The sequence below is a fragment of the Engystomops pustulosus genome, chromosome 1, assembly GCF_040894005.1.
Source record: "Engystomops pustulosus chromosome 1, aEngPut4.maternal, whole genome shotgun sequence".
NCBI lineage: Eukaryota > Metazoa > Chordata > Amphibia > Anura > Leptodactylidae > Engystomops > Engystomops pustulosus.
In genome coordinates this window covers 178,591,629-178,616,630 of record NC_092411.1, presented here as the reverse complement: position 1 = coordinate 178,616,630, position 25,002 = coordinate 178,591,629, and the positions used below count along the sequence as shown (strand labels likewise).

Here is a 25,002-nt window from a genome sequence, read left to right as displayed (position 1 = left end):
GCCAGCCAGCCCACTGTAATATATAGCCAGCAACCCCCTGGAGTATATAGCCAGCCAGTCCCCCCTGGAGTATATAGCCAGCCAGCCAGTCCCCCCTGTAGTATATAGCCAGCTAGTCCCCCCTGGAGTATATAGCCAGCCATCCCCCTGTAGTATATAGCCAGCCAGCCCCCTGTAATACATAGCCAGCCAGCCCCCTGTAGTATATAGCCAGCCAGCCCCCTGTAATATATAGCCAGCCCCCCGTAGTATATAGCCAGCCCCCGTAGTAAATAGCCAGACAGCCCCCTGGAGTATATAGCCATCCAGCCCCCTGGAGCCAGCCAGCCAGCCATACTGCCCCCTGGAGTATATAGCCAGCCAGCCCCCTGGAGTATATAGCCAGCCAGCCCCCTGTAGTAAATAGCCAGCCAGCCCCCTGTAATATATAGCCAGCCCCCCGTAGTATATAGCCAGCCAGCCCCCTGTAATATATAGCCAGCCCCCCGTAGTATATAGCCAGCCCCCGTAGTATATAGCCAGACAGCCCCCTGTAATATATAGCCAGCCCCCCGTAGTATATAGCCAGCCCCCGTAGTATATAGCCAGACAGCCCCCTGGAGTATATAGCCATCCAGCCCCCTGTAGTATATAGCCAGCCAGCCCCCTGTAGTATATAGCCAGCCAGCCCCCTGGAGTATATAGCCAGCCCCTGTAGCATATAGCCAGCCAGCCCCCTGTAGTATATAGCCAGCCAGCCCCCTGGAGTATATAGCCAGCCCCTGTAGCATATAGCCAGCCAGCCCCCTGTAGTATATAGCCTGCCAGCCCACCCCCTGTACTATATAACCAGCCCGTCCCCTGTACTATATAGCCAGCCAGCCACCTGTAGTATACATCCATCCCTCCTGGAGTGTATATAGTCAGCCAGCCCCCTTTTGTATACAGCCAGTCAGCCCCCCTTTGTATATAGCCAGTCAGCCCCCCTTTTGTATACAGCCAGTCAGCCCCCTTTTGTATACAGCCAGTCAGCCCCCCTTTTGTATACAGCCAGTCAGCCCCCCTTTTGTATACAGCCAGTCAGCCCCCCTTTTGTATACAGCCAGTCAGCCCCCCTTTTGTACACAGCCTGCCAGCCCCCCTTTTGTACACAGCCTGCCAGCCCCCCTTTTGTACACAGCCTGCCAGCCCCCCTTATGTACACAGCCAGCCAGCTCCCCTCCCCCCAGCAAGGTCTACAGGCGTGTGGTCTATCACAAGCCATGCTCTATTGGGAGTTGGGCTGCATGCATTCTGCTTCATATTTATGGCACTTAATTGTTTTAGAACCATAACGTTTGACAACATTTGGGAAGATCTAGGCACATTTGCAGAAATTTCTCCAGCTTCAATAAAATCATTAGTTTAGTAAACCAGGGAGTGGTGGATCCTGGTAATTCTAAAGTTTTTTTGATTTTCAATAATGTCACAGAAAGTGCTCTCATAGGGCTGTGGGTGGTTTCATTCCTCAAATAGCACTTGCAGTTAGATAAGAAATACATTTGCTGGATTCCTTTTCATATTAGATTTCGGCTATTATTCTCTGGTACATTTCATATAAAGTCCAGATTAGTTAAGGGCCAGAATAATCTAAATGAGTTAAAAACAGAATGAGCAAATCCAATATGGTGTATATATAATATAGGACGATTATTTGATGTTTTTTGAATACTTTTATACAAAGCATTGCTCTTTTATTTTTTTTAAAGATGTTTCTATTGGTACCTGTTGGATTGTACCTAAACTATAAGTTAATGTCTATTCTAAGAAGTGCCAACATTGACTGATTTTGTACATACCTGTTCTCCTCTGTATATTACATATTCTGCATATGCAAGTCCATTCACACTAGGCCTGCCAATAACTGAATGATGGCCTGGAGGGGCATGTGCCATCTTCATAGTGCTAAATTGCAGAAAAGACTTTCCAAGTGTCACTCTACAGAACAACATTTGCCTGAAAAAATGAGAAATTATTTTTGACACGAACAAAATTTCATAACCAAAATTTTTTAAATCATTACATAACTCCAATTGTACTAGGCTTAAATTTAATTTAAAAAGGGGCTAACCAATATCTGTCAGACATAAATATATACCACATATGTCTGATATATTTCCATCTCTTTAAAGGGGTTAGCCCATGAAAAAGTTTTCAAGTGTTAACCCCCTAGTGCTGTGAACGCAAAGATCCTTTTTAACCCCCTTAGTTTACAATTATACCCAGGTTTATTACAGTTTTTTTTTGTGGGGGTGGGGGACTCTCTAACCGGACACTTTATATCCCTCTAGTGCTGTGTTAGATGGAGTATGCTAACAATGTGCTTAGATTTTCAGAGTCCATGTTTATTTATACTTTTCTTTAGCTTCTCAACATTGTACTAGTATCTGACACACAGAAAGAGAGGAGACAGATCAGATATAAGAAATTATGTGATCCATGAGATGGATATAAAACACAATGAGGGTGTGGTCACATGTGGTGTTTAACACATGTGTTTTAAAACCCATTGCAACAGCTGAAGAGAGATTTGCCTAATTACACAGATGTTAACATTTGCTTTTAAAAAAGACAATTGTTAACGCAATGTTAACATTATGTCAACAATCAACAAGCAAATTAATGAAACACAGTCATCTTTTTTTGTAGAGTAAGTCATTGCATGCACTTTTCTGTCTGAACTGGTCTTGTAATGCAGGGCGTAGGGGCAGGAGGCAGAGGGCACTGCAGTGTGCACAAAACAGAAGCTTTTCATGAGATGAATCCATAGTCAGTAGATTTATGGTCGTATCAAGGGACAACCAAAATTGTAAACACCCGGACTGAGACAGGTTGGAATTATATCTTTGAAATGCTATATTTTTTGTTAATAACAGTGAATTAGAGAATGTGTTTTTTGTTATCTGCATATACTACAGTAAGCACCGCCGTGGGCCTCTCCCAGTTATAGCATTGTTAACCCCTTAATGACCGCCCTATCGGGAATCTACGTCGGTCATTAAGGGTACTTCTTCTGACGCGATGCCTTTCTACAGCGCTGCGTCAGAAGAAGATTTCGGGACATCGGGTCAGTATAGTGCCGATGTCGGGCTGTGATATCACAGCCCAGACCCGGCACTAACACCCGGGATCGGAAAAACTCCGATCCTGGGTGTTTAACCCCTTACATGCCGCGGACAAGCTTGACCGCGGCGTGCAAGTGTGTCCCCTGTGGATCGGACCCAACGGTGTGCTTACCGGGGGATCCGATCCCTCCTGCCGCTGCCCCGGGTCCCGACAAGTGACCCGAGGCTGTCGGCTCCTCTTCTCGCCGGGTCCTGCCTTCCTGGCAGGACCCGGCTGTAAGTAACTGAGCATGCGCAGCATGCTCAGTTACTTACACTATACACTGCAATACAAGTGTATTGCAGTGTAGAGGCTTGAATAAGTGATCAGATGATCGCTTGTTCAAGCCAAAAGGTGGAAAATATGTGAAAGTAAAAAAAAAAAAGATTAAATCATTTTATAATAATAATTAAATAAATAAAATAAAGTCCCATAATCTCCCCAGTTACACATATAATGCAAATACAGTATATAAAACAGAAAAACACAAGAAAAATGTACATATTTGGTATCACCGCATCCGTATTAATCTGTACAATAAATCTAAATCAATATTGAACCCGCTCGGTGAACGATGAAAAAAAAACCTACGAAAAACTTCCCGTAATATACAATTTTTCATCAAACACCATCACAAAAAATGTTCTAAAAAGTAATCAAAAAAAGTTACGTTCCCTAATATGATACGACTGAAAAGAACAACTCTTTTCGCAAAAAAAAAGCCCTCAACGAGGTCTGACAACAGAAAAATACAGAAGTTATGGCCCTAAAAAGTTGTCAATAGTAAAAACAATGCGATATTCTCCAATATTGGTTTTGCTCAGGAAAATTGAGCAAAGATAAGAAAAACTATATAAATGAGGTATCACCGCAATCGTAGTGAACCAGAGAATAAAGATAAAATATTATTTTGACATTACGGTGAGCGGGGGAAAAAAATGCAAAAAATCCAAAATAAAAATTGATGATTTTGTTTGTGTCCCCCTTGAAATAGTTAATAAAATCTCATGAATAAGCTACAGACCCCCTAAATAAATTATCTATACATTGTATCTCATCCCATACATAATAAGCCCTCATATGATCGCATTACCAAAAAAAATAAAATGTATAGGTCGTACAATGTGACAATACAAATCTGCTGTGGACGGCGCCTCCATTCATTCTATGCTCGGCCGTGCGCCCGTACAGCAGTTTACCACCACATATGGGGTATCAGTACACTCGGGAGGAATTGGGCATCAAACGTTGCAGTGCGTTTCATCATTTAATTTATTCTGAAACTGTCAGTTTGGCCTAAATGAATGTATTTTCCAAAAAAATTCCATAGTTTCTAAATCGCAGGTCCATATTGTTGTAACCCATGTGAAACACTTAAAGGGTTAATGGACTTAATAGAAGTTGTTTTACATACGTTGAGGGGTGAAGTATCTATAGTGGGGTAATTTATGGGGTTTTACTACTATTTAGGCCTTACAAAGTCACTTGGAAGCTGAGTTTTCCCTCAAAATGTGAGTTTTGACAATTTTCATGAAAATGAGAAAAATCGCACCTAAAGTTCTGCACCTCATAACATCCGAGAAAAATGAGAGGATGCATAAAATATCATCCCAACATAAAGCAGACATTCCGTAAATGTAATTTATCAAGCTTTTTGGGTAGTTTTACTTCCTGTCTGGAAAGCAGAACATTTAAAACTTGGAAAATGAAGAATTTTTACAAACTTTTGCCAAATTTTCACTTTTTTTCAGAACGAATCGCAAAACGTATCACTTAAATTTTATAACTAACATGAAGTACAATGTATCACAAGAAAACATTCTCAAAATAACACGGATATGTTAAAGCGTTCTGAAGTTATAACCAATTATCGTGAGACATGTCAGATTTGAAAAATCGAGTCTGGTCATTTAGCTGAAAACAAGTGTCGGTGATAAGGGGTTAAACCTCTAGCTTTATCGGAACATACTGATAAGCATAAACAATTCACTATGTAGCAGTCTGATTGTTGGACCTAGATTAACCGGTTAAGGACCAGGCCCTTTCCTGTTTTTTCATTTCCATTTTTTACTCCCCACCTTCAAAAATCTATAACTTTTTTATTATTACACGTAAAGAGCTGTGTGATGGCTTGTTTTCTGCGTAACAAATTGCACTTCATAGTGGTGGTATTGAATATTCCATGCCGTGTACTAGGAAGTGGAAAAAAAATTCCAAATGCAGTGAAAATGGTGAAAAAACGCATTTGTGCCGTTTTCTTGGGGGTTTGGATTTTACGTCTTTCACTGAGCGCCCCAAATGACATGTCTACTTTATTCTTCTGGTCAATTCGATTACGGGGATACCAAATTTGTATAAGTTTTAAGTTTTCATACATTTACAAAAATTAAAACCTCTTGTACATTTTTTTTGATTTTGCCCTCTTCTGGCGCTAATAACTTTTTCATACTTCGGTGTACGGAGATGTGGTTGGTGTCATTTTTTGCGACTTTTCATGATGTTTCAATGATATCATTTTTAGGACTGTACGACCTTTTGATCACTTTTTATAGATTTTTATATATTTTTCAAAATGGCATTTTCGACTTAGGTTGCTATTTTCCATTACGGGGTTAAATGCAGTGAGAAACAGTTATTATATTTTGACAGATCTGGCATTTTCGGACGCGTCGATACCTAATGTGTTTATGATTTCTACTGTTTATTTATATCAGTTCTAGGGAAAGGGGGGTGATTTGAATTTTTAGGGTTTATTTTATTATAATTTAAAACTTTTTTTAATTTTTCTTTTTACTATTTTTCAGACTCCCTAGGGTACTTTAACCCTAGGTTGTCTGATTGATCCTAACATATACTGCCATACTACAGTATGGCAGTATATGGGGATTTTCCTCCTCATTCATTACAATGTGCTGATACCCGAGGCTGTCATGGCAACGGATTGCTGTTACCCGATGATGTCACGGGGAGTGACAATCCTTGGCAAGATGACGGCGCCCATGGGGCGCAATCTTTTTGAAGCCACCGGTTGCTTTGCCCGATCAGTGCCAGCAATATGCAGTCATGAATAAGAGCACGGATTAGTGCTAGAAACACGTTGACAATACCCTGAATACCTGTATTTTGCTATTGGATGCTATGTAATGACGAATAAAGGCAGTTTTATCCTTAATGAAAGCTGGATCCATCAAATCTTCTGTTCCGTTTTACTCAATGCTATCACCGCCTTCTCGTTTCGCCCCTTCATGAATAAGCCGAACTGCTGTAAGCTAGGTCCGACTATCGTAGCACTTCGTAGTGGTTTGTTTCTTAGCTTATCAGTATGTTCCTATAAAGCTAGAGATTTAACAATACCATAATTTGGGGAGGGCTAAGGAGCAGCTTACTTTAGTATAAGCAGCTAAAAGGGTTTTTATTTACCTGACAGGGTCTCTTTAAGAATTTTGTCTTCATTGGAAAACCCCTTTAACAATTCAGTAAGGAGACCGCACAAAACCTGTCCAGAATTTTAAGCGCCATGAAATAATGCTCTTCTGCTTCAAAATGCAGGCACATAGCAGGCATGTTTTATACAAGTCTTGATTTCACAAAAACTATGCAGACTGCATATTATACAGACTGCCATAAACTTAAACACAATAAATCACAAGGAGAAAGTCCTACGATGTCCTTCAAATAACTTGTTGGTACAGAGAAAAAAAATGAATAAAGCAAGCTCTGACTTGCTCTGTCAGCAAAATAATACATGTAATACAAAGAATGACTTGCAAAAACCATTGTTCAGAACATTAAACACTAATATTTCTTGTCAACTTTTAACATAGAAGGAAACATATTTTCCTAAACAGAATTTAACATTTATACCGTAACAGTATTATATGTACATATTTGTGTAGTACTGTATATACTCGAGTATAAGCAGAGTTTTTCAGCACAAAAAATGTGATGAAAAAAGCCTAATTCGGCTTATACTCAACTCAAGAAAAAAAAAAAAAAAAAGTGTACTCGCCTACCGACGCCCCTCCGGCAGGTCCTCTTCTATACTTCGAAGCTCTGGCATTCGAAGTATCCATGCGCAGTCCGTTGCAGGGATTATGAGGTCAGCCGCTCGCTGATAATCTATGTGCACCGACATTGGCACACACACTATAATGTCAGCGAGCGGCTGAAGTCATGGTGCATGCGATGGAGCCGACGGCTATATACTTAAGGGGCTGCAGACTATATACTTGGGGGGGGGTGGACTTTATAGTGGGAGGCAGGGGGCTCCTGGGTGCTCTCCTGCCGCTCCACTCTGTGACCCCACTCCAGCAACCGGACTCAGAAAGGACCTGGTAGCAGTAAAGTACATCTGAGAAGTTCAAGCTGCTCTTAGTTCCTCTCTTGACACTGCACTGACTTCTGGCACTGGTTGTACGTGTCGGGTTAAGTGCACTGAGCAGATCGGTCAAAGGAGCAGGAGAGGATCCAGGAGTGGTAAGTACTTGTCAGGTATGCTACGGGGTCCTGATGTTCACACATTCAATCTGCGCAAGACACAGAGCTCAGCGGCATGTGGAGGAAAGAAGCTGCAGTGTGGCGCTGGGTACAAAAGAGAAGTCTGGAAAGAGGATTTATTGACTTTTTTTTTTGTTTTTTGTAATAAGTTGTATGATTTGGGGGGTCTTCACTATCATTATCTGTTGAGGAGGTTCCTCCATTATTATTGTTGACTGCCCTGGGATCTCTAGTACTGTTATTAACTACTCTGGGATCTGCACTATTATTGTCAGTTCTGATTGCATTATTGCATTTCTGGGGTGGTATCTATTTCTGCACTGTGGCATTTAAAGTTTTTGGGTTGGCATTTTGTGCTGTACTATGGTTGTCGGTGCATTTAGGGTGTTGGTTACTGATGCAGACCCTTAAAGTTGAGGAGTATGTCCCTTGGACTAATAAATGTTGCTCACACCTTGCCTAAATCTGTAAATCAGGAATTGTACACACATTTAAAGGGACCTTCAACATTTTCGTAATTTTACAGAAGTTGTGGAGTTGGTGAAAGGCAATTTTATCACAACTCTGACTCCACCAAAATTGTCACCTACTCCAACTCCACAGACCCAATTGTGCAAAAGTATCCAAAACCTATATCAAACTCATGGTAAATTGTCTAATGTGGTGGTAGAACCAAGATCCATTATACAAACATTTGTAAACAAATAACACTCTTTCTTATGGGCACAAACCTGTGACAAATATAACAGGATCTATCCTTGTGTGTTGGGCACCCGGTTCCTCCACCAATGCCATAAACATATTGATTGCTTTTTGAAGAATTTTCTGCAAAATAGATGCCTGCACCAAACATGCCTCCAATGTATGCATGCCGCTCATCAAAGCCTTTGTGAATAATTGCATTGATAAATGGAGAACCTGTTTATAAAAAAAAAAAAATTAGAAAAATAATGAGTCTGAATATTATACATGGTAGTTTATGCAGATCAATTGGCACATTGTGGGCAAATTTTATGGGGAAGAGTTCAGTTTTCTCTGTATTGTGGAAACCCTGTGCTATAATGCTTCATATTAAGTATATATTATACATAAATAGGATTATAAGGGTACCTGATTAGGGAGAACAATACGAATATCTGTATTTCAAGGTAGTGGATATTCTATGCAGTAAATCTGCATGTAGCATGCACCATCTGCAACTACCCTAATAGTTTTGGTGGTGGCCAAGTAAAGTTTCCAGGATGAGATAGGGGTGAGATTTGTTTGGATTTCATATTTTGGAATATTTACAATACTTGTTTGATATGTAACTAAAGGTCAGGCCTCTTCTTCCAGCATAATACACAGACTATATACAGTGGTTTATTGCCTTCCCTACTAATATAACTTCTGCAGATAAAATGACTACCTGGGAAGAATAAATGCATGGACAGTATATCTGTACACTGCAATAAATACTGCCACTTGGAAAATCTATTTGAGGTAAAACATAAATGCTAAGAATATGGAGCCTGAATTATGCGTGGGCTATTTTGAAAGCGCTTCTCTCACTTGCCATGTATCCATGTCATCTTTAAAGGACACCTGTCATCAGGTCTGTGTCACTTGCCCTGTCACCTCTACCTGTTGGAGCAGCTCACAAGGATCACATCCCAGCCTTTATCTAGTTATTTCATACATTAATCATTGTAAAATCATCTATTCTTTATTATGTAAATGAGGCTGGTCACATGGTCAGAGGCAGTGATGTCACCCCTGTTACCCCTCCCCTCCCCTCTCCTCCCCCTGCTCATGTCTGTGTGTAATGTATAGTAAAGCATGGCTAGTGTCTGTGCTGCATCTGCTGACATGCTGCATCCTCCTAATACACAGGTGGGAGACAGACATCAGCTACACATGAATCTGACATGTTCTGCTGTAACATGGCTGCATGGAGCTGCTGTATCTCTCCTATACACACACACATGCACACACAGGCTGCAGGAGGCGTGGCCACCAGCACCAGGAAGCACATCATTATACAGCCTCACATCATTATACAGGCTGTCAGTCATGCAGTGGGGGTGTGGCTGTGCCTCCCACTCATGAATAGAGTGGACAGCTTGAATATGCTAATACTTCATTGGACATTTCACAGGTCATTTGCATACAGCTTTAGGACCTCATTGCTTAGGTTTACAGGCATGTAGAGGGACAATAAAGGGATAGAGGCAATGCTTTCTAATGGCAGTTTATGAAAATATATTTAGTTTAGGGGGGTTATTTTGCATGACGGGTTCTCTTTAAGTAATAACTATACAAGGTGTATATTTGCAAGTGCCTTCATTCTTTCGAGAAAACTGTTGGCTGTCAGTGAGTAATAACTATACATTTACAGGTTAAAAATATAAAAGGAGGAGCAGAGCAGCAAACACACGAGAGCTGCCTTTTCTCATCCCAAAAGAAACTAGATGAATAAATTAGGAGGTGAATATAGAACTAAATTCTACCACAGCTACAACTTCACAGCAACCAAGACATGCGTGACACAGAGGCTAACTGGAGAAATAGAGGTTAGGAGGTGAATAGGCAGCACAGTTCAAGCAACTTCCATGGTTGGGTTCAACTGCAGAACATAAAAGGTCAACACTTGTGACTGATGTCCCTAGTAGGATCAGTCTTCAGTATACAGGTGTGCACAGCATTGCATTGCTAACAGGAGCCAGTAGCCACATTTTCACAAATACAGCCATATTAACTAACCAACAACCTTTTTTTTTTTTTAAGCTAAAAATGGTTTCCCCTACATTCCCATAAATTACCATCAGAGAAATCTGTGCTGCTCAGCCGGCCCCTCCCATATACTCATCCCCATGCCTCTTCTCAGCATGAAATGTGACCAGGGTGATGTCCTCTAGTGTCCCAAGTCCAACTTTACGCCATGATCACTCTTCACATTCGAAAATCTATAAATGGATAATTTTTCCGTGTACAGAGCTGTGTGAGGGCTTATTTTTTGCATAACAAATTTTACTTCTCAGGGATGTTATTTATTATTCAAAGCAGTATAGTGGGATGCTGGAAAAAAAATTCCAAATTGGCAAAAAAAATGCATTTGAGTCACATTTTTGTGGGCTCGGTTTTTAGGACTGTGAAATGATACGTCTACTTTATTATTTGGTTCAGTGATCGCAGTGATAACAAATTTATTTAGGTTTTATTGTGTTTTAATACATTTTCAAAAAGTAAAACAATAGGGCACATTTACTAAGAACAGTGCAAACTGCAGTAAATGCAGTTTGCCTGTGTAGTGTGCAGGGTGGACAATCTTTACAATACGGAAGAAAATTGTGAAATAATGCACAAGACACCGACTGAGGCAGTACTGTGAGTGGAAAGTGTTGTGTCTGTGTGTTTGGTGCTCTCACTGATGTGTTGCTGAAAATCCCTCCTTCCAGCAAAAAGAGGCTAGATAAAAAGCACTAAAACATATAAAGATACAGTCACTGCTGCGCTGGCTGAGTAAATGAAGATGGTGTTTGCCCCTGTGCTTGGTTCATTAGAATGGCTAACAGCAATTCTTTTGCCTCCACAAATAGATGTTGTTTACCTTATTGCTACCACTTAGGTGATATTTTTTTGAGCTCTCAATACCCAGCAGCACAAAAGATGGTAACCCACCACGTCCCGAAGATCCTCAGCTTCAGACAGAGTTCTATGTGAGCCGCGAAGGAAGGCAAGACAAACTTACAAGCAATAAGGTACGGACTGTAGGTGTTCTCCTTATGGAGAGATTGACAATTAAGGCCTCCTTAAAGGCGTGTGGAAACTTAAAGCCATAGATGTTCCACCAGGGAATTCTGGGAAGTATGCAAATATGTTTACCAAGGTGTTAAAAGGAAAACAATGCCTCCTTTGAAGGTAAACAACGTCTTTTTGTGGAAGAAAAACTATTGCTGTTAGCCATTCTATTGAACCAAGCACAGGGTCACATTCCATCAGGCTGTAATCTGTTATACTTAGTTTTGCAAACACCATCTTCCTTTGCTTATCCAGCACAGGAGTGACTGTATCTTTATAATCTTTACAATACATATAATAAATTGTCATAAACCAAAACTCTCATTGGAAAAAACATGGCGCTCACTTGCACTGCGTTGCTAGACACAATGTAAATCCCCATGTGACCGCACGCTAAACATCTTGAATTTCGATAATTCTTTTCGAATACGTATTGTAGATTGGAGGGAGACTGGAGGCATTTCGTTATTGAAGGGAGGCTGTAACAAATGCTTATACTCGAGTCAATAAGTTTTCCCCATTTTTTTTTTGGTAAACTTAGGTGTCTTGGCTAATATGCGAGTCAGCTTATACTCAAGTACATACAGGTAGCTTTCCTTTAAAAGGTCTGAATTATGGTGCAATGTGAACCAAAAAATGCATTGCACCACTTTAAACAAGTGTTTTATAGACCGTTGTGAGACAATTTTATGACTTGTATAAAAAGAGGGCACAGCTCCACAGAGATATGGATCTGTCCTAAAGTGCCTGTGAACAAAAAGTTATGTCATTGTTCTGGCACAATCTACAAGTAAAAGATCGACAGCAAGACATTCTGACATTCTTGATCTGAGACAGATTTACTCTCCAGCATGAAACACTGTAATAAATCTGGCTCAGTGGAGAACTGTATAGTATGACTATACTGCTATTGGCTTTGTTAATGCCAGATTTTTTTTTTGCCATTTTTGTGAAACTCTTGGGAAAGGAACCTTTTGTGCAGAAGCTAAATAAAGTGTCTAAAAACTGTGTCTAATCTTACAATCCCTAGAATAGCTTTTCAACAGTCAATTATCAGATATTTCTATCACAAACAGATTAAAACTGCTCCAAGGTTACTCTGATTATGAGAGAAAGCAGAAGTTGACTTTTAGCACCTTACAGACACATTCTACACTATTGCCAGTATGAGCAAGGTTGTATGGAGAGGGCAGGTATCTGCTGTAACATACCTAGAAAACATTGCATGAAATATATTCATTTATACATCTACACACAAACACTTGAAATCACTACACAATCTATCCTTTGTATAAAGTCGTAAATATGTAAACGTCTGATCTATTATTTGTCCAATCATTTTCGTTACAGCATTCACTGTATGAGACAATTTACAAAGGGAAAGCACCATACCATGAAACAACATGCGTTCATTGTGGTGGTTATGGTTTTCTTCAGACACTTCCTTTTGACGATGACAGAAACGTTCTCTAAGTTTTTTATTTACAACTTTTTGAATCTACGAAATACAAAAAAATTCATGTATAAAAAACACAGTATAATAAATATCAAATTAGGATGTCTGGTAACACCCACTATACATGATAGTTAGTACTAATGGATCAGCAGAAGTCAATCAATATGAATGAAGGTTCATTCTCGCCACAAGAGATAACAATGGATTTACAATCCTATGTGTTTTTCTTCTACGGCCCGATTGAAATCCACTCTAGGTCCTGGCTGGCATAGATTTCTGCTACAACCTGTGCCAGAATCCTAGTTCTAATATGTTAATTTAATGTGGGTGGCAAATATATTACATTTCAAACCTGCTGAAAAGCGTAACATGCAGAGATCAATACAAATGAATGACTGCTATTTGCTACTATATGTATCCATAAAAGAGTAATATATATTAATATTAGAAAACAGGCTATAATCAATATGCATTGTAACATTCTGTAGTAATTAACTTCATACATACCCTGATGACGTTGTATCTGTTGAAAACCCCACCAGCATTTCCTCCATCTCTGTGCTCACGTATAGAGTTTTGCATCTATTAAGCAGAGCAAAAAATTGAGGTGTATAGATTTTAAATGAGGAAATAGTTTTCATGCAGCAGATTAGTCCTAAATATTTCATCTCAATGGAGAACATAGAAAATACAGCACATGCTAAAGAAACATTCATTTAGAATATATGAGTTCAAGTAGTGGAAATAATTACAACAAATCTGGTGTGAACATAATCTGATGCATTGAGTTTATATGAACTTCGGTGAGGTTTACAAAACTGAAATATGACAAGAAGTTGTGGGTACACAAGGACAGAATTCCCAAGCCCTTTAAATGAAATCTGCCATCAATTCAAGCATGATAAACACTTACACATAGATCCAGGCACCATGACTGTGTTGGCCATCTTCTATTTGTTATTCATGGCCTCCTACAATCTAAATTCAACTTTTCAAATTATGATACTGAGACATAAGTGCTATGGGGGCCATTACCTGAACCCCTCCAGGCTGTTATACTGTGAAGGAACATGCTTCAACCCAAGGAAGCAGGGGAAAGTGCTACTGAATAGTGTAACAGCCTGAGAATCTGCAGCACAGAGGGGCCATGGTAATGCACCTCAAAACCCATTCGGACTCATCAGAATAATTTAAAAAGTTGATTTTAAAAGGAAGGTGGCCATGAATAGCACATATAACAAGATAACCAGTCACCGTGCCTGAGTAAGTGCCCATGGTTTATCATGCTTAATTCTAATGGTAGATTTATATATTTAGGTACCACCATAGCAAAAGTTTTCTTCAAATGACAGCAAGCAGATTATAAGAAATGATTACATCAGGACGTACGGCACATGAGCAGAGCCCTGAAGTAACTGGAGGCGAGAGCACAGGTTGTGTGTAAGTACAAGCTGTATCAGAAGTGTGACTAGGATGCATAAGGAGGTGGGACAGAAGCGGCAACTGGGCATGAAGTAGCCTTGCTCCCAGAGCCCCAGACAGGCTGCTTCATGCCTCAGTAGCATCTGCAGATTATTTGCATAAATCACAGATAAAGTTTATTTCAGGTTTAACTATATAGAAGGAAGCACACTTTAGGGCTGTGGACAGAAGGAGGAACCTATCATCGGATGTATCCTAATAGGTAGACACCAGATGGTAGGTTTCCTTTAATCAAAGTCAGCTCTGAGACCTACTAAAATAACACCTTTTCAACGTTCAGGAACGGCTTACACGGTGCCATACAATGTTATCATCACAAATGTTGGAGATATCCAGTAGAGTTGGATTTGTGTCGACTGTTGCAGAGTCGAGTTGGTCATAATGCGATGATAATTCTCTTCTAGTATAGTGTGGCACTGTAACCTTACATTGTGTGACTATGTATAACCACTGACTAGCTCCTTTTTTTGGAAGGAAATGGAATACAATCAATAAATTGGATTATGGTGGCAAATTGCCAGGAGCGAGTGCTAGTTCACACAAGGAACAATTCTATACCTGTTTTGGGCTTCCTTTTTTAATGTATAGGGGTGTAGTGCTACAGGATAACTTACACTCATCATAGGAAGCAAGAATCAGCTCAAGAGAAATTACCTCTTCCTCAACTGATTGATATTCTTTATCATCTGAAGCAAGATCCAGGAGAACAGTGCCTTGGCTAACACAGTGAAAAGTCAAATAAGGATTGCTTCCTGAAATGAAAAAGAATCAAAGGGTAACAAAATCATAAAGGGAATTCAAGAGCCCCAGGGCTGTTGTGATAGTAGAAAAAAGGAGTATTGATGAGAAATTCTGCACAGAACAAAATCAGTACATGAAGCACAGCTAAGCAATTATTGTGACTATACCTGGATGCCTCAAAGCTACCCAGTACTTGAAAAGAAAAGTCTTGAAGATTAATTGCACAAAGTGTTCTGTGGTTAGAAATGATGGAAGATCAAATCCTGCTCTTGAGATGTCACTTTCCAAAGGAGTCTTGCAAGGCCAAGCAGTAGTTCAGTCTTATTTAAGAATATTGATGTATCTTAACTAAATATACTGTATTTCGTGCGTTCACTGTGTCGTAGCAGTTTTCAATTAAAATAAATTGGATTCTATAACACGCATACCGCGCTTCATTCCTTTACTTGTTAAGAATAATAATTCCTATAAAACTTCCTTTGCATTAGGTGGGGAGTCTGCAGTGTTAATGTTGCGCTCAAAAATACAGATGCACCCCATCAAAGTCCAGTTCTTAAAGAGGACCTGTTAACCTTAAAAACGGCACTAGGAGCCGCAGCAGTGTTACATCGCTAGCGTTATCCGAAACCTCTGATAAAGCTAGCAGACACTGCCGCGATGTACACTAGAAACGACGGACCGCTCTCAAAGTGTATTCATGAAGGGGCGGAGTTAGGAGAACTGACTGCCGCCTGATGCTCGGCAGTCACACCGCGGTGTTTCTATTGTACAGCATGGCAGTGTTTGCTTGCGTTATCGGAGGTTTCTGATAACGCCAGCAGTCTAACACTTCTGGGTCAATTGTAGCACTAGGCACTGCTTACTTTACCAACTGCCGTTTTTAAGGGTGACAGGTCCTCTTTTACTTCCATAAATGTCCTTTATGTCACAAGGTAAACTAATAACTCTTACGTACATGTAAAAACAGTAAAAAAGTATAATAGAAGAGCACTCAGACTTTCATGTTTTTTCCCTACATTTACCTTGTTGGCCACCCAGGAGTCTCTCAACCCCTTTGATCAACTTGTGACGATGACCATAAGCATTAATTCCAATCTCCTTTAGTTCTTCGTGACCCATGTCTGCCAGGACATCCAATGTGATCTGAAAAGAAATAAAGACACATCACAATTTCTTTTGTTTTATCGTTCTTACTTTACCGCAATATAAGCTTTGCACTGTTTGCAGTGCATAGAAGAATAAGAATTTAGACTTTACTGCAAAATACATCTGAAAATAGAGTTGCATTTGAGATTAAATAAACTTTAAGAAACCAAATACAGGTACTAATAACTTGTGGTAAAATTTTTCTTCCAGATGCAACCCTGAATCCCATTTATAGTAACAAAACACAGGCACAAAAAACAAACAAACAGAATTTTAGTGTTTAAAATAAAGAAAGCGAACAAGGACATATCAGACAGACACTATTGGAACTGGACTGAACTTGTAATGAGATTTCTGTCAATACTAGCTGTATCTCCCAGCATAGTAAATAACTGATCTTAGCTACAACAAAATACAATAGGTTAACAAAAAAATTAAATACCGTATATACTCGAGTATAAGCCGACCCGAGTATAAGCCGAGGCCCCCAATTTTACCACAAAAAACTCGGGAAAGCTTATTGACTTGAGTATAAGCCGAGGGTGGGAAATGCATTGGTCACAGCCTCCCCAGTATATAGCCAGCCAGCCCCTGCCCCAGTGTATATAGCCTGCCAGCCCCTGCCCCAGTGTATATATCCTGCCAGCCCCTGCCCCAGTGTAAATAGCCACCCTCCCCTGTCGTGCAGCACAACAATACCATTGCAGCGGCTGCTGTTGATGTCAGATGATGTGATGTCGCCGGAAAGGGGAGTTTTGATTTATTTATTTTTTTTGACTCGAGTATAAGCCGAGTTTGGGTTTTTCAACACATTTTTTGTGCTGAAAAACTAGGCTTATACTCGAGTATATAAGGTATATATAATATACATATAAAATATTTTATATGTATCTACAGACTGTCTCTTTCAGTGACTGTCTGCCTGTGGGCGGCGGTCTCCTTCAGTGAATGTCTGCCTGTCGGCAGCCGTCTCTTTCAGCGACTGTCTGAGAGCTTAAGGGTATATTCACACAGCGGTATGCCCGCACGACGCACGTGTGCTGGAGAGGAAGAGGAGGTGACGCCTCCTCCCTCCATAGAGAATAGCGGCGCACGGCCGCACACACGCCAAAAGATAGAGCATGCTCTATCTTTTTGCGGTGTGTGGGCCAGATCGGTGCCACACATGTGCCGCGCCGCTATTGCCGTCTATGGGGACGTACAAATTTGCGGCCGCATGTACGTCCCCGCAGTCGGCCATGTGAATGTGCCCTAAGTTTCATTTTTGCACAGCTGTTTATAAAATTACAGCTGATCTTTGATTGGTTTCCATTGGCAAATGGGACAGTTTTATCTCAGACACATCTGATAAATCTGCCCCTATCTATTTATCCTTCTTACCTCACATATAAGAGTCTCATACTTATTGCCTATATTAACCAATCACAGCTCAGAGCTCATATTAATGACCTGTGACAGAACAGCAACCAATAACGGCTCAGCTTCCAACTACCACAGCAACAGACAATGGCTCCTGTATATGGTGGGTAATAAGTGGATTTTGGAACGCTTGGGGTGAAGATTTCGTCTCAAAACCTGATCTAAGAGATTCCTGTGCCAAATTTGGTGATTGTAAACGCAAAGGTACAGATTCCTTTAACCCCTTAATGACCGCCCTATCAGGAATTTACGTCGGTCATTAAGGGTACTTCTGCCGACGCGATGCCTTTCTGCGGCACAGCGTCAGAAGATGATTTCGGGACATCAGGTCAGTATAGTGCCGGTGTCGGGCTGTGATATCACAGCCCAGACTCGGCACTAACAGCCGGGATCGGGAAAAAACTCAGATCCCGGGTGTTTAACCCCTTACACGCCGCGGTCAAATATGACCGCGGCGTGCAAGTGTGTCCCACGTGGATCGGACCCCCCCTCCCCGGTGTGCTTACCTGGGGATCCGATCCCTCCTGCCGCTCCTCTTCACGCCGGGTTCTGCCTTCCTGGCAGGACCCGGCTGTATGTAACTGAGCATGCGCAGTGTGTATTGCAGTGTAGAGGCATGATCAAGCGATTGGATGATTGCTTGTTCAAGCCAAAAGGTGGAAAATGTATGAAAGTTAAAAAAAAAAATTCTCGAAAAACTTTTCATCAAACACCATCACAAAAAATGTTCTAAAAAGTGATCAAAAAAAGCTACGTTCCCTAATATGATACGACTGAATAGAACAACTCTTTTCGCAAAAAATAAGCCCTCAACCAGATCTGACAACAGAAAAATACAGAAGTTATGGCCTTGAAAAGTTGTCAATAGTAAAAACAATGCGATTTTCTCCAATATTGGTTTTGCTCAGTAAAATTGAGCAAAGATAAGAAAAACGATATAAATGAGGTATCACCTTAATTGTAGTGAACCAGAGACTAAAGATAAAATATTATTTTTATGTTATGGTGAGCGGGGAAAAAAAGTGTTAAAAATCCAAAATAAAAATTGATGATTTTGTTTGTGTCCCCCTTGAAATAGTTAATAAAATCTCATGAATAAGCTATAGACCCCCAAAATTAATTATCTATACATTGTATCTCATCCCATAAAAAATAAGCCCTCATATGTTCGCATTACCAAAAAAAAATAAAAATTTATAGCTTGTACAATATGACATATTGTGAGTAGCGCTGCTTTGATCCTTTCATCATTTTATTTATTATGAATTTTGGCCTAAATTTATGCATTTTCCAAAAAAAATCCAAAAGTTTCTAAATCGCAGGTCCATATTGTTTTAACCCATGTGAAACACTTAAAGGGTTAATAGACTCAATAGAAGTTGTTTTACATACATTGAGGGGTGAAGTTTCTATAGTGGGGTAATTTATGGGGTTTTATTATCATATAGGCTTTACAAAGTCACTTGAAAGCTGAGTTGTCCCTCAAAATGTGAGTTTTAGCAATTTTCATGAAAATGAGAAAAATCACACCTAAAGTTCTGCGCCTCATAACATCGTAGACGCATAAAATATCATCCCAACATAAAGAAGACATTCCATAATGTTAATTATCAAGCTTTTTGGGTAGTTTTATTTCCTGTCTGGAAAGCAGAACATTTCAAACTTGGAAAATGAAGAATTTTTAGAAACTTTTGCCAAATTTTCACTTTTTTCAGAACGAAACGCAAAACTTATAACTTATTTTAGAACTAACATGAAGTACAGTGTGTCACGAGAAAACATTCTCAAAATCACCCGGATATGTTAAAGCGTTCCGAAGTTATAACCAATTATCGTGAGACATGTCAGATTTGAAAAATCGAGTCTGGTCATTGAGCTGAAAACAAGTGTCGGTGATAAGGGGTTAACACACACACACTTAGGAATCGTGCTATTGAAAGCTGCCAACACATAGGTCAGTCAAGCTTTCATCTTACCAGCAGTTTACTTTCTCATTAGAGGTTACAAGCCTTATTTCATCTCAACTATGCACACAATTATTTAGAGAATATATCTAAAGTATCTATGTGAGAAAACTTACTTTACTGAATGGCAATCTGCACCATTCACAGGAGAAACAGAGTTTTTCTAAATTATGGTAATCATACATCCTACACACAAATTCTTTAGACAAATAGCAAAATAACACAGGGCATAGATAAACTGTCCAAACACTGGCACCATCACAGCAGCCAGAATTATGCCTGTAAAGTTCGTATAATTGAAAAGTGAAATGTCCACTCTGAAGTGACAGCACATAGCTGCTGTCTAGACAGAAGCCACCTTTAAATTTCAGAGTAGATGAGAACAGCATAAAACCTAAACATAATTTCTATTCACCCAATGGTTATACTTGGAGGGCATATTGCCAAGGTAGAGATTTATTGTATTCAAAATATTCACCATCATTAAACCAGACTGGAGGAAACTGAGGGTAAAATAAAGATATGCCGGGTCTTTGTTGCAATGAGCCCAATTCAGCTTTCCTGACCTTCCAGAAATAGTTTGGTTCAAGGAAGGGTAGTGCAGAGAGCTGTATTTTGGCCATAGATTTGTTCACAGATATGCCGGTAAATGTCAAGAATCATAGAAGATAAACAATAAGGATAAGAAGAATGATATTAAAAGTTGATTTTAGAAGGAAGGAGGCCATGGAAAAAAAATAAAAGATTACTATAGTCATGGCACCTGGATCTATGAATAAGTGCACTTAGTTTATCATGCTTAATTTTATTTTAGATTCCTTTAATTTCTCAAGACCAATAAAATTTAAGGAACATATGGAACCAGTTAAAAATTGGCTACCTTAGCTAAAAAAAGTGTCCACGTAAATTACTAATAAGTAAAAGATTCTATTACTTTCACATAACACCCCCCCCCCCACCAGCACCCTACAAATCCACAAATCCTACATCAGGGTGTCAAAAGGATTCAGTCATGTACGCAGCTTTATATAATCTAAACCAGACAAAGTTTTCTTTAAAGGCTAGGAATACTCACCTTTGCGAGGTATGGCGCTATGGGCTGCCAATTCTGCATGCCCACGCTACTCCCTCTTCCACCATGGTAATGTCACGCAAGAGGCATGAATTCACGCTTCTCGCATGACGTCACCTCTCTCAGAGGTGCAGAGGCGTGCATAATTAGCAGGAGGTTATCTTGTCCTTGAGATCCATGCTGCTTATTAGAAGTTTCTTTTCTAGGTGATCACAGCATGTCGAAACAAGTGAAGGACAGCGCTGGGATTAAGGTGAAGAGGAGTGGAGGTGAGTATTTTTAGTCTTTTTTTTGTTGTTTTGAAGGGGTGATTTCATTTAACCATGTAGAAATGTTCACAGAATAGAAGTTACTTTTTAGGGTGTGAATATATCCTTAGTGAGAGATGGTGCATAGTATTATTCTGACAAATTTCCAATCTCAACTTGTGTTAAAGGAAACCTACCAGTTAGAATGGCCGGGGTAAGCTGTAAGTACCGAGCACCAGCTCAGGGTGAGCTGGTGCCAGTACTTACTATAGTTAGTGTTATAAACCGCGGTATCGCAGTTTTAACACTTTTTAAACTTTAGAGCAGGAGAGGCTTCGGCGCTGCGCGCGACCATGCACGCGCAACATCTCCGCTATTTCCTATGTGGGCGCGCGCACGATCGTGGGTGCTCGGTACTTACAGCTTACCCCTGCCATTCTAAGTGGTAGGTTTCCTTTAAAGTCAATGTAATGGGAATCAGGTTCTAAACAAATATTTCCTTGCGAAAGTTATATGAAGACTTCACATGCAACACAACTTTTTTTTATTTCACATCATCTTTTAGGAGCAGGCCCAGATTTGCAGGATATATTCATGTATGTCTGCTGAGTGTATCAGATCTCATTGTTATTCAGGAACATGTGGAGTTTAGCCTCAACTCTTCTCGAACCAAATTAATTCTGTTTTCCAGTATGCAGTCAACAGAAATGAAAATAAACTAAAGCACCGTTAACATAGGAATGCGTATGAGCAGCATATAGGTAATCAGTTAAAAGTAAAAACACTTTATTAATTTCTATTAAAAATAGGATAACCGACTCACATATAGAATATTGGGCCCAAGGCCTCGACGTCCCAACACCAACACCCTAGTGGATATTTATATACACAATTATTTAAGATAGGCGCATAAGGTGGTACACACCTGTTGGAGACTAACAGAGTTGAAAAATGGGTACAAATGAAAACATACCTGTTCTGGGGGTACCTCAATATACTACCCACCAGTGGTGTTATTTACCCATACGTTTGTCACTGTCTGTCTCAGTAGTGTAGTCCTGGCGGGGCCACCTCTTTCTCTCCTGAAGGTCAGTGGGGGAGGGGTGTGACACCTTGTACTAGGCTTCCCCTACTCCCCAACAAGCTCCCGCCCTTACAAGGGCAGTCCCAAAAACTGTCCCTTGTGCTAAATTTTATGTCACACCTCCCTGACGCGTTTCCACAGAATGTTTCATCAGAGGGAGAAATTTCATACGTAAATTGCCCTAGGAACAATAATTAAACTGATATCAGTACAAACACTGCATCCCTTGCACCCAGATAGATTCGTTCTATCCAGCTCACCTTAGGTCAGTGGGGCAGTTCCATAAAGACTGGTCCGGTGGGGGAGGAGTGCCTTCACCCATCCGTTTGCGCCTAGTGTCCACACCGGGTAGTTGGCGTGTGACGCCTTACCAAATGTGAGCCGCTTAAATAGCGGCCTGTCCCGCCCCTCGTGACGTCATCCAAACGTGTAGGGGGCCCACCCGTTTCCCTTCAGCGTGTTCCCTATATCATAAGGTTTCAACTTACCACGCTGTCGGTCAAACCGGAAGTGCCGCCTACGTCACTTCCGGGACGGCGGCCGAAGATTCTAATGCTCAGGCGGTGCCATAGCAACGCCTTAGGAAGCCGCGCTTGCGCAGTTCAGTCGCAGGCAGCGGTGCTTTCACTCTAATAGGCCTGGTTAGACCCATATCGTACAGGTACAGATTAACAGTCTCATAGTGCTACAGATTTTGGCCAATAGTCATGACACCCTTGATTTTCAGGTAAGTCCCAATCCAAGTGCTGCAAAATTATCCTGACATTGTGGTTGATGTTCGGGTCAAACCCGATCAAGGAGGAGGAGCCAGAGGCAGAAAATATAAAAGATACACAAATTACATCTAGTACGTTTAAGGTTATGCTTATAGGAGGAACGAGGCTGACACTGTTACTCCTATAAAGAATATGAAAAAGCCTATACACGAGGATCATCTGTGTTCTGTTTTAGATAAAGCAGGCATATTGTAACTGGAGGTTGAGACCCCTAGGGGCTACGGTGTTAAGTAGATATATCCATCTCGCCTCCCTCTGTAGTACTCTACGGTCCCAGTCACCTCCCCTGGGTGGGGGGGGCACCAATTCGATTCCTGTAAATTTAATGGCAGCGGCTTGGCCATTATGCCTGGCATGTATGTGGCGCGCTATTGGAGTGTCCCGATTATGTTCAATGTCGCCTAGATGGTTTCCAATTCTTCTGCGGAACTCTTGAATCGTCTTTCCTACGTATTCGAGTCCGCAAACGCATGTGGCCTTATAAATGACTCCCTTGGACCTACAATTAATGTAGTCTTTAATGATGTATGTCCTATTATTGTTGTTCCCGACAAATGATTTACCTGTCTTCAAAAACGGGCAGGCTACACATCCGCTGCATTTGAAGCAGCCAGATATTTTACGCTCAAGCCAGGTGCCTTTGGGGGTAGGGGCCATATAGTGGCTATGTACCACTCTGTCCCGTATTGATCTACCTCGCCTGAAGGTCACCATGGGTCTCTTTCCAATGACATCCTCTAGGTCTGGGTCCATCATGAGGATGGGCCAATGTTTGGTCAAAATTTCTTTGGCCATATCGGCCCCGTTGTCAAACGTGGCAATCATCCTCATGATTTTCTGTTCCCTACTCGATTCCTCTTTCTTTGGGGTTAGGAGATCCTGTCTATCCCTTTCCGCTGCATGTTGGTATGCTGTACGGAGACACTGGTCAGGGTATCCCCGCTCTCTGAACCTGCCCCTCAGGTCGTCAGCAAGTGTTTTGAAATCTTTTCTGCTGCTGCAGTTCCGTTTCATCCTGAGGTATTGGCCCTTGGGGATGCCTTTACATAGTGCTCTAGGGTGATTGCTTTCCCAGCGTAACAATGCGTTTGTGGATGATGGCTTTCTATATACTGACGTCTGTAGAAAGCCCCTGCTATCTTTCCTAATCAGTACGTCCAGAAATGGGAGTTGGTATTCCTCAATTTCACACGTAAAACGCAATCCGATGCTGTTTTTATCCAGATTTTTTACAAATGTTCGAAAGGACTCTTTATCGCCTCTCCACAACACAAATATATCATCGATATATCTTAAAAAGAGTTCTACTCTCTCAATGTCATCTGGGGGGGAGTCACCGAAAACAAAAGACTTCTCCCACCAGCCCAGGAGCAAGTTTGCGTAGGTGGGGGCGCATGGGCTCCCCATTGCAGTGCCCCTGAGCTGGTGGTAAAACTTCCGGTCAAAAAGAAAAAAATTTCGGGTTAAAGAGAACTGTAATAGTTCTATAATAAATTGATTGTGGGGACCAAAGTGCCTGCCTCTTGTAGACAGAAATGCCTCGACTGCCTCTACTCCCTTGCTGTGTGGTATTGAGGAATACAGGGCTTCTACATCTATACTCCCTAGATATACCCCTGTGTCTATCTGGATTCCTTCAAGATGTCTCAGTAGATCTGTCGTGTCTCTGATGTATGATGGTAGAGCCACGACAAAAGGCCTTAGGATCTGGTCAATATACACCCCAATATTTTGGCAGAGCGAATTGACCCCGGAAACTATTGGTCTCCCTTTTAATGGTGTGACACCCTTATGAATTTTCGGTAAAGTATAAAAGGTGGCAATTGTCGTGTGTGCCGGGAGAAGAAATCTATATTCTGTTTCGGATATCAACTTTTTCCCAAGGGCCGTCTTTGGTATGCCATCTAGTTCTTTCCTATAGGTTGGGGTGGGGTTTTCGTTCAAGATCTCATAGCCTGTTTTGTCTTTCAATATATCCAGACATATCTGATGGTATTGTTTGTTATCCATCACTACTACGTTTCCGCCCTTATCTGAGGGCTTTATCGTGATTTCTAGATCTTGCTCCAATGTCCTCAATGCTGTCATTTCTCGTTTAGATAGATTAAATCGTCTATTGCCTTTAGTCACTGTTCGTAGGTCGTGCTCGACCAATTCTACAAAAACATCTATACAAGACACATCGGTTTTAGGGGGCAAGGCTGTACTAGTCCC

At 40.8% G+C, this 25,002-nt stretch overlaps 1 protein-coding gene across 3 annotated transcripts in view; it reads right to left on the bottom strand.

The window, feature by feature from the left end:
- The window catches only part of LOC140068392 (poly [ADP-ribose] polymerase tankyrase-1), a 150,621-nt gene that overhangs the window by 3,105 nt on the left and 122,514 nt on the right, over nucleotides 1-25,002 (bottom strand). For all 3 annotated transcript variants that reach the window (XM_072113995.1, XM_072113996.1, XM_072113997.1), the window contains 6 exons: nucleotides 16,102-16,222; nucleotides 14,993-15,090; nucleotides 13,364-13,438; nucleotides 12,793-12,898; nucleotides 8,352-8,538; nucleotides 1,818-1,974 (listed from right to left, as the gene is read on the bottom strand). In XM_072113995.1, the coding sequence (XP_071970096.1) occupies nucleotides 1,818-1,974; nucleotides 8,352-8,538; nucleotides 12,793-12,898; nucleotides 13,364-13,438; nucleotides 14,993-15,090; nucleotides 16,102-16,222 (744 nt within the window). The remainder of the gene's footprint in view (nucleotides 1-1,817; nucleotides 1,975-8,351; nucleotides 8,539-12,792; nucleotides 12,899-13,363; nucleotides 13,439-14,992; nucleotides 15,091-16,101; nucleotides 16,223-25,002) is intronic.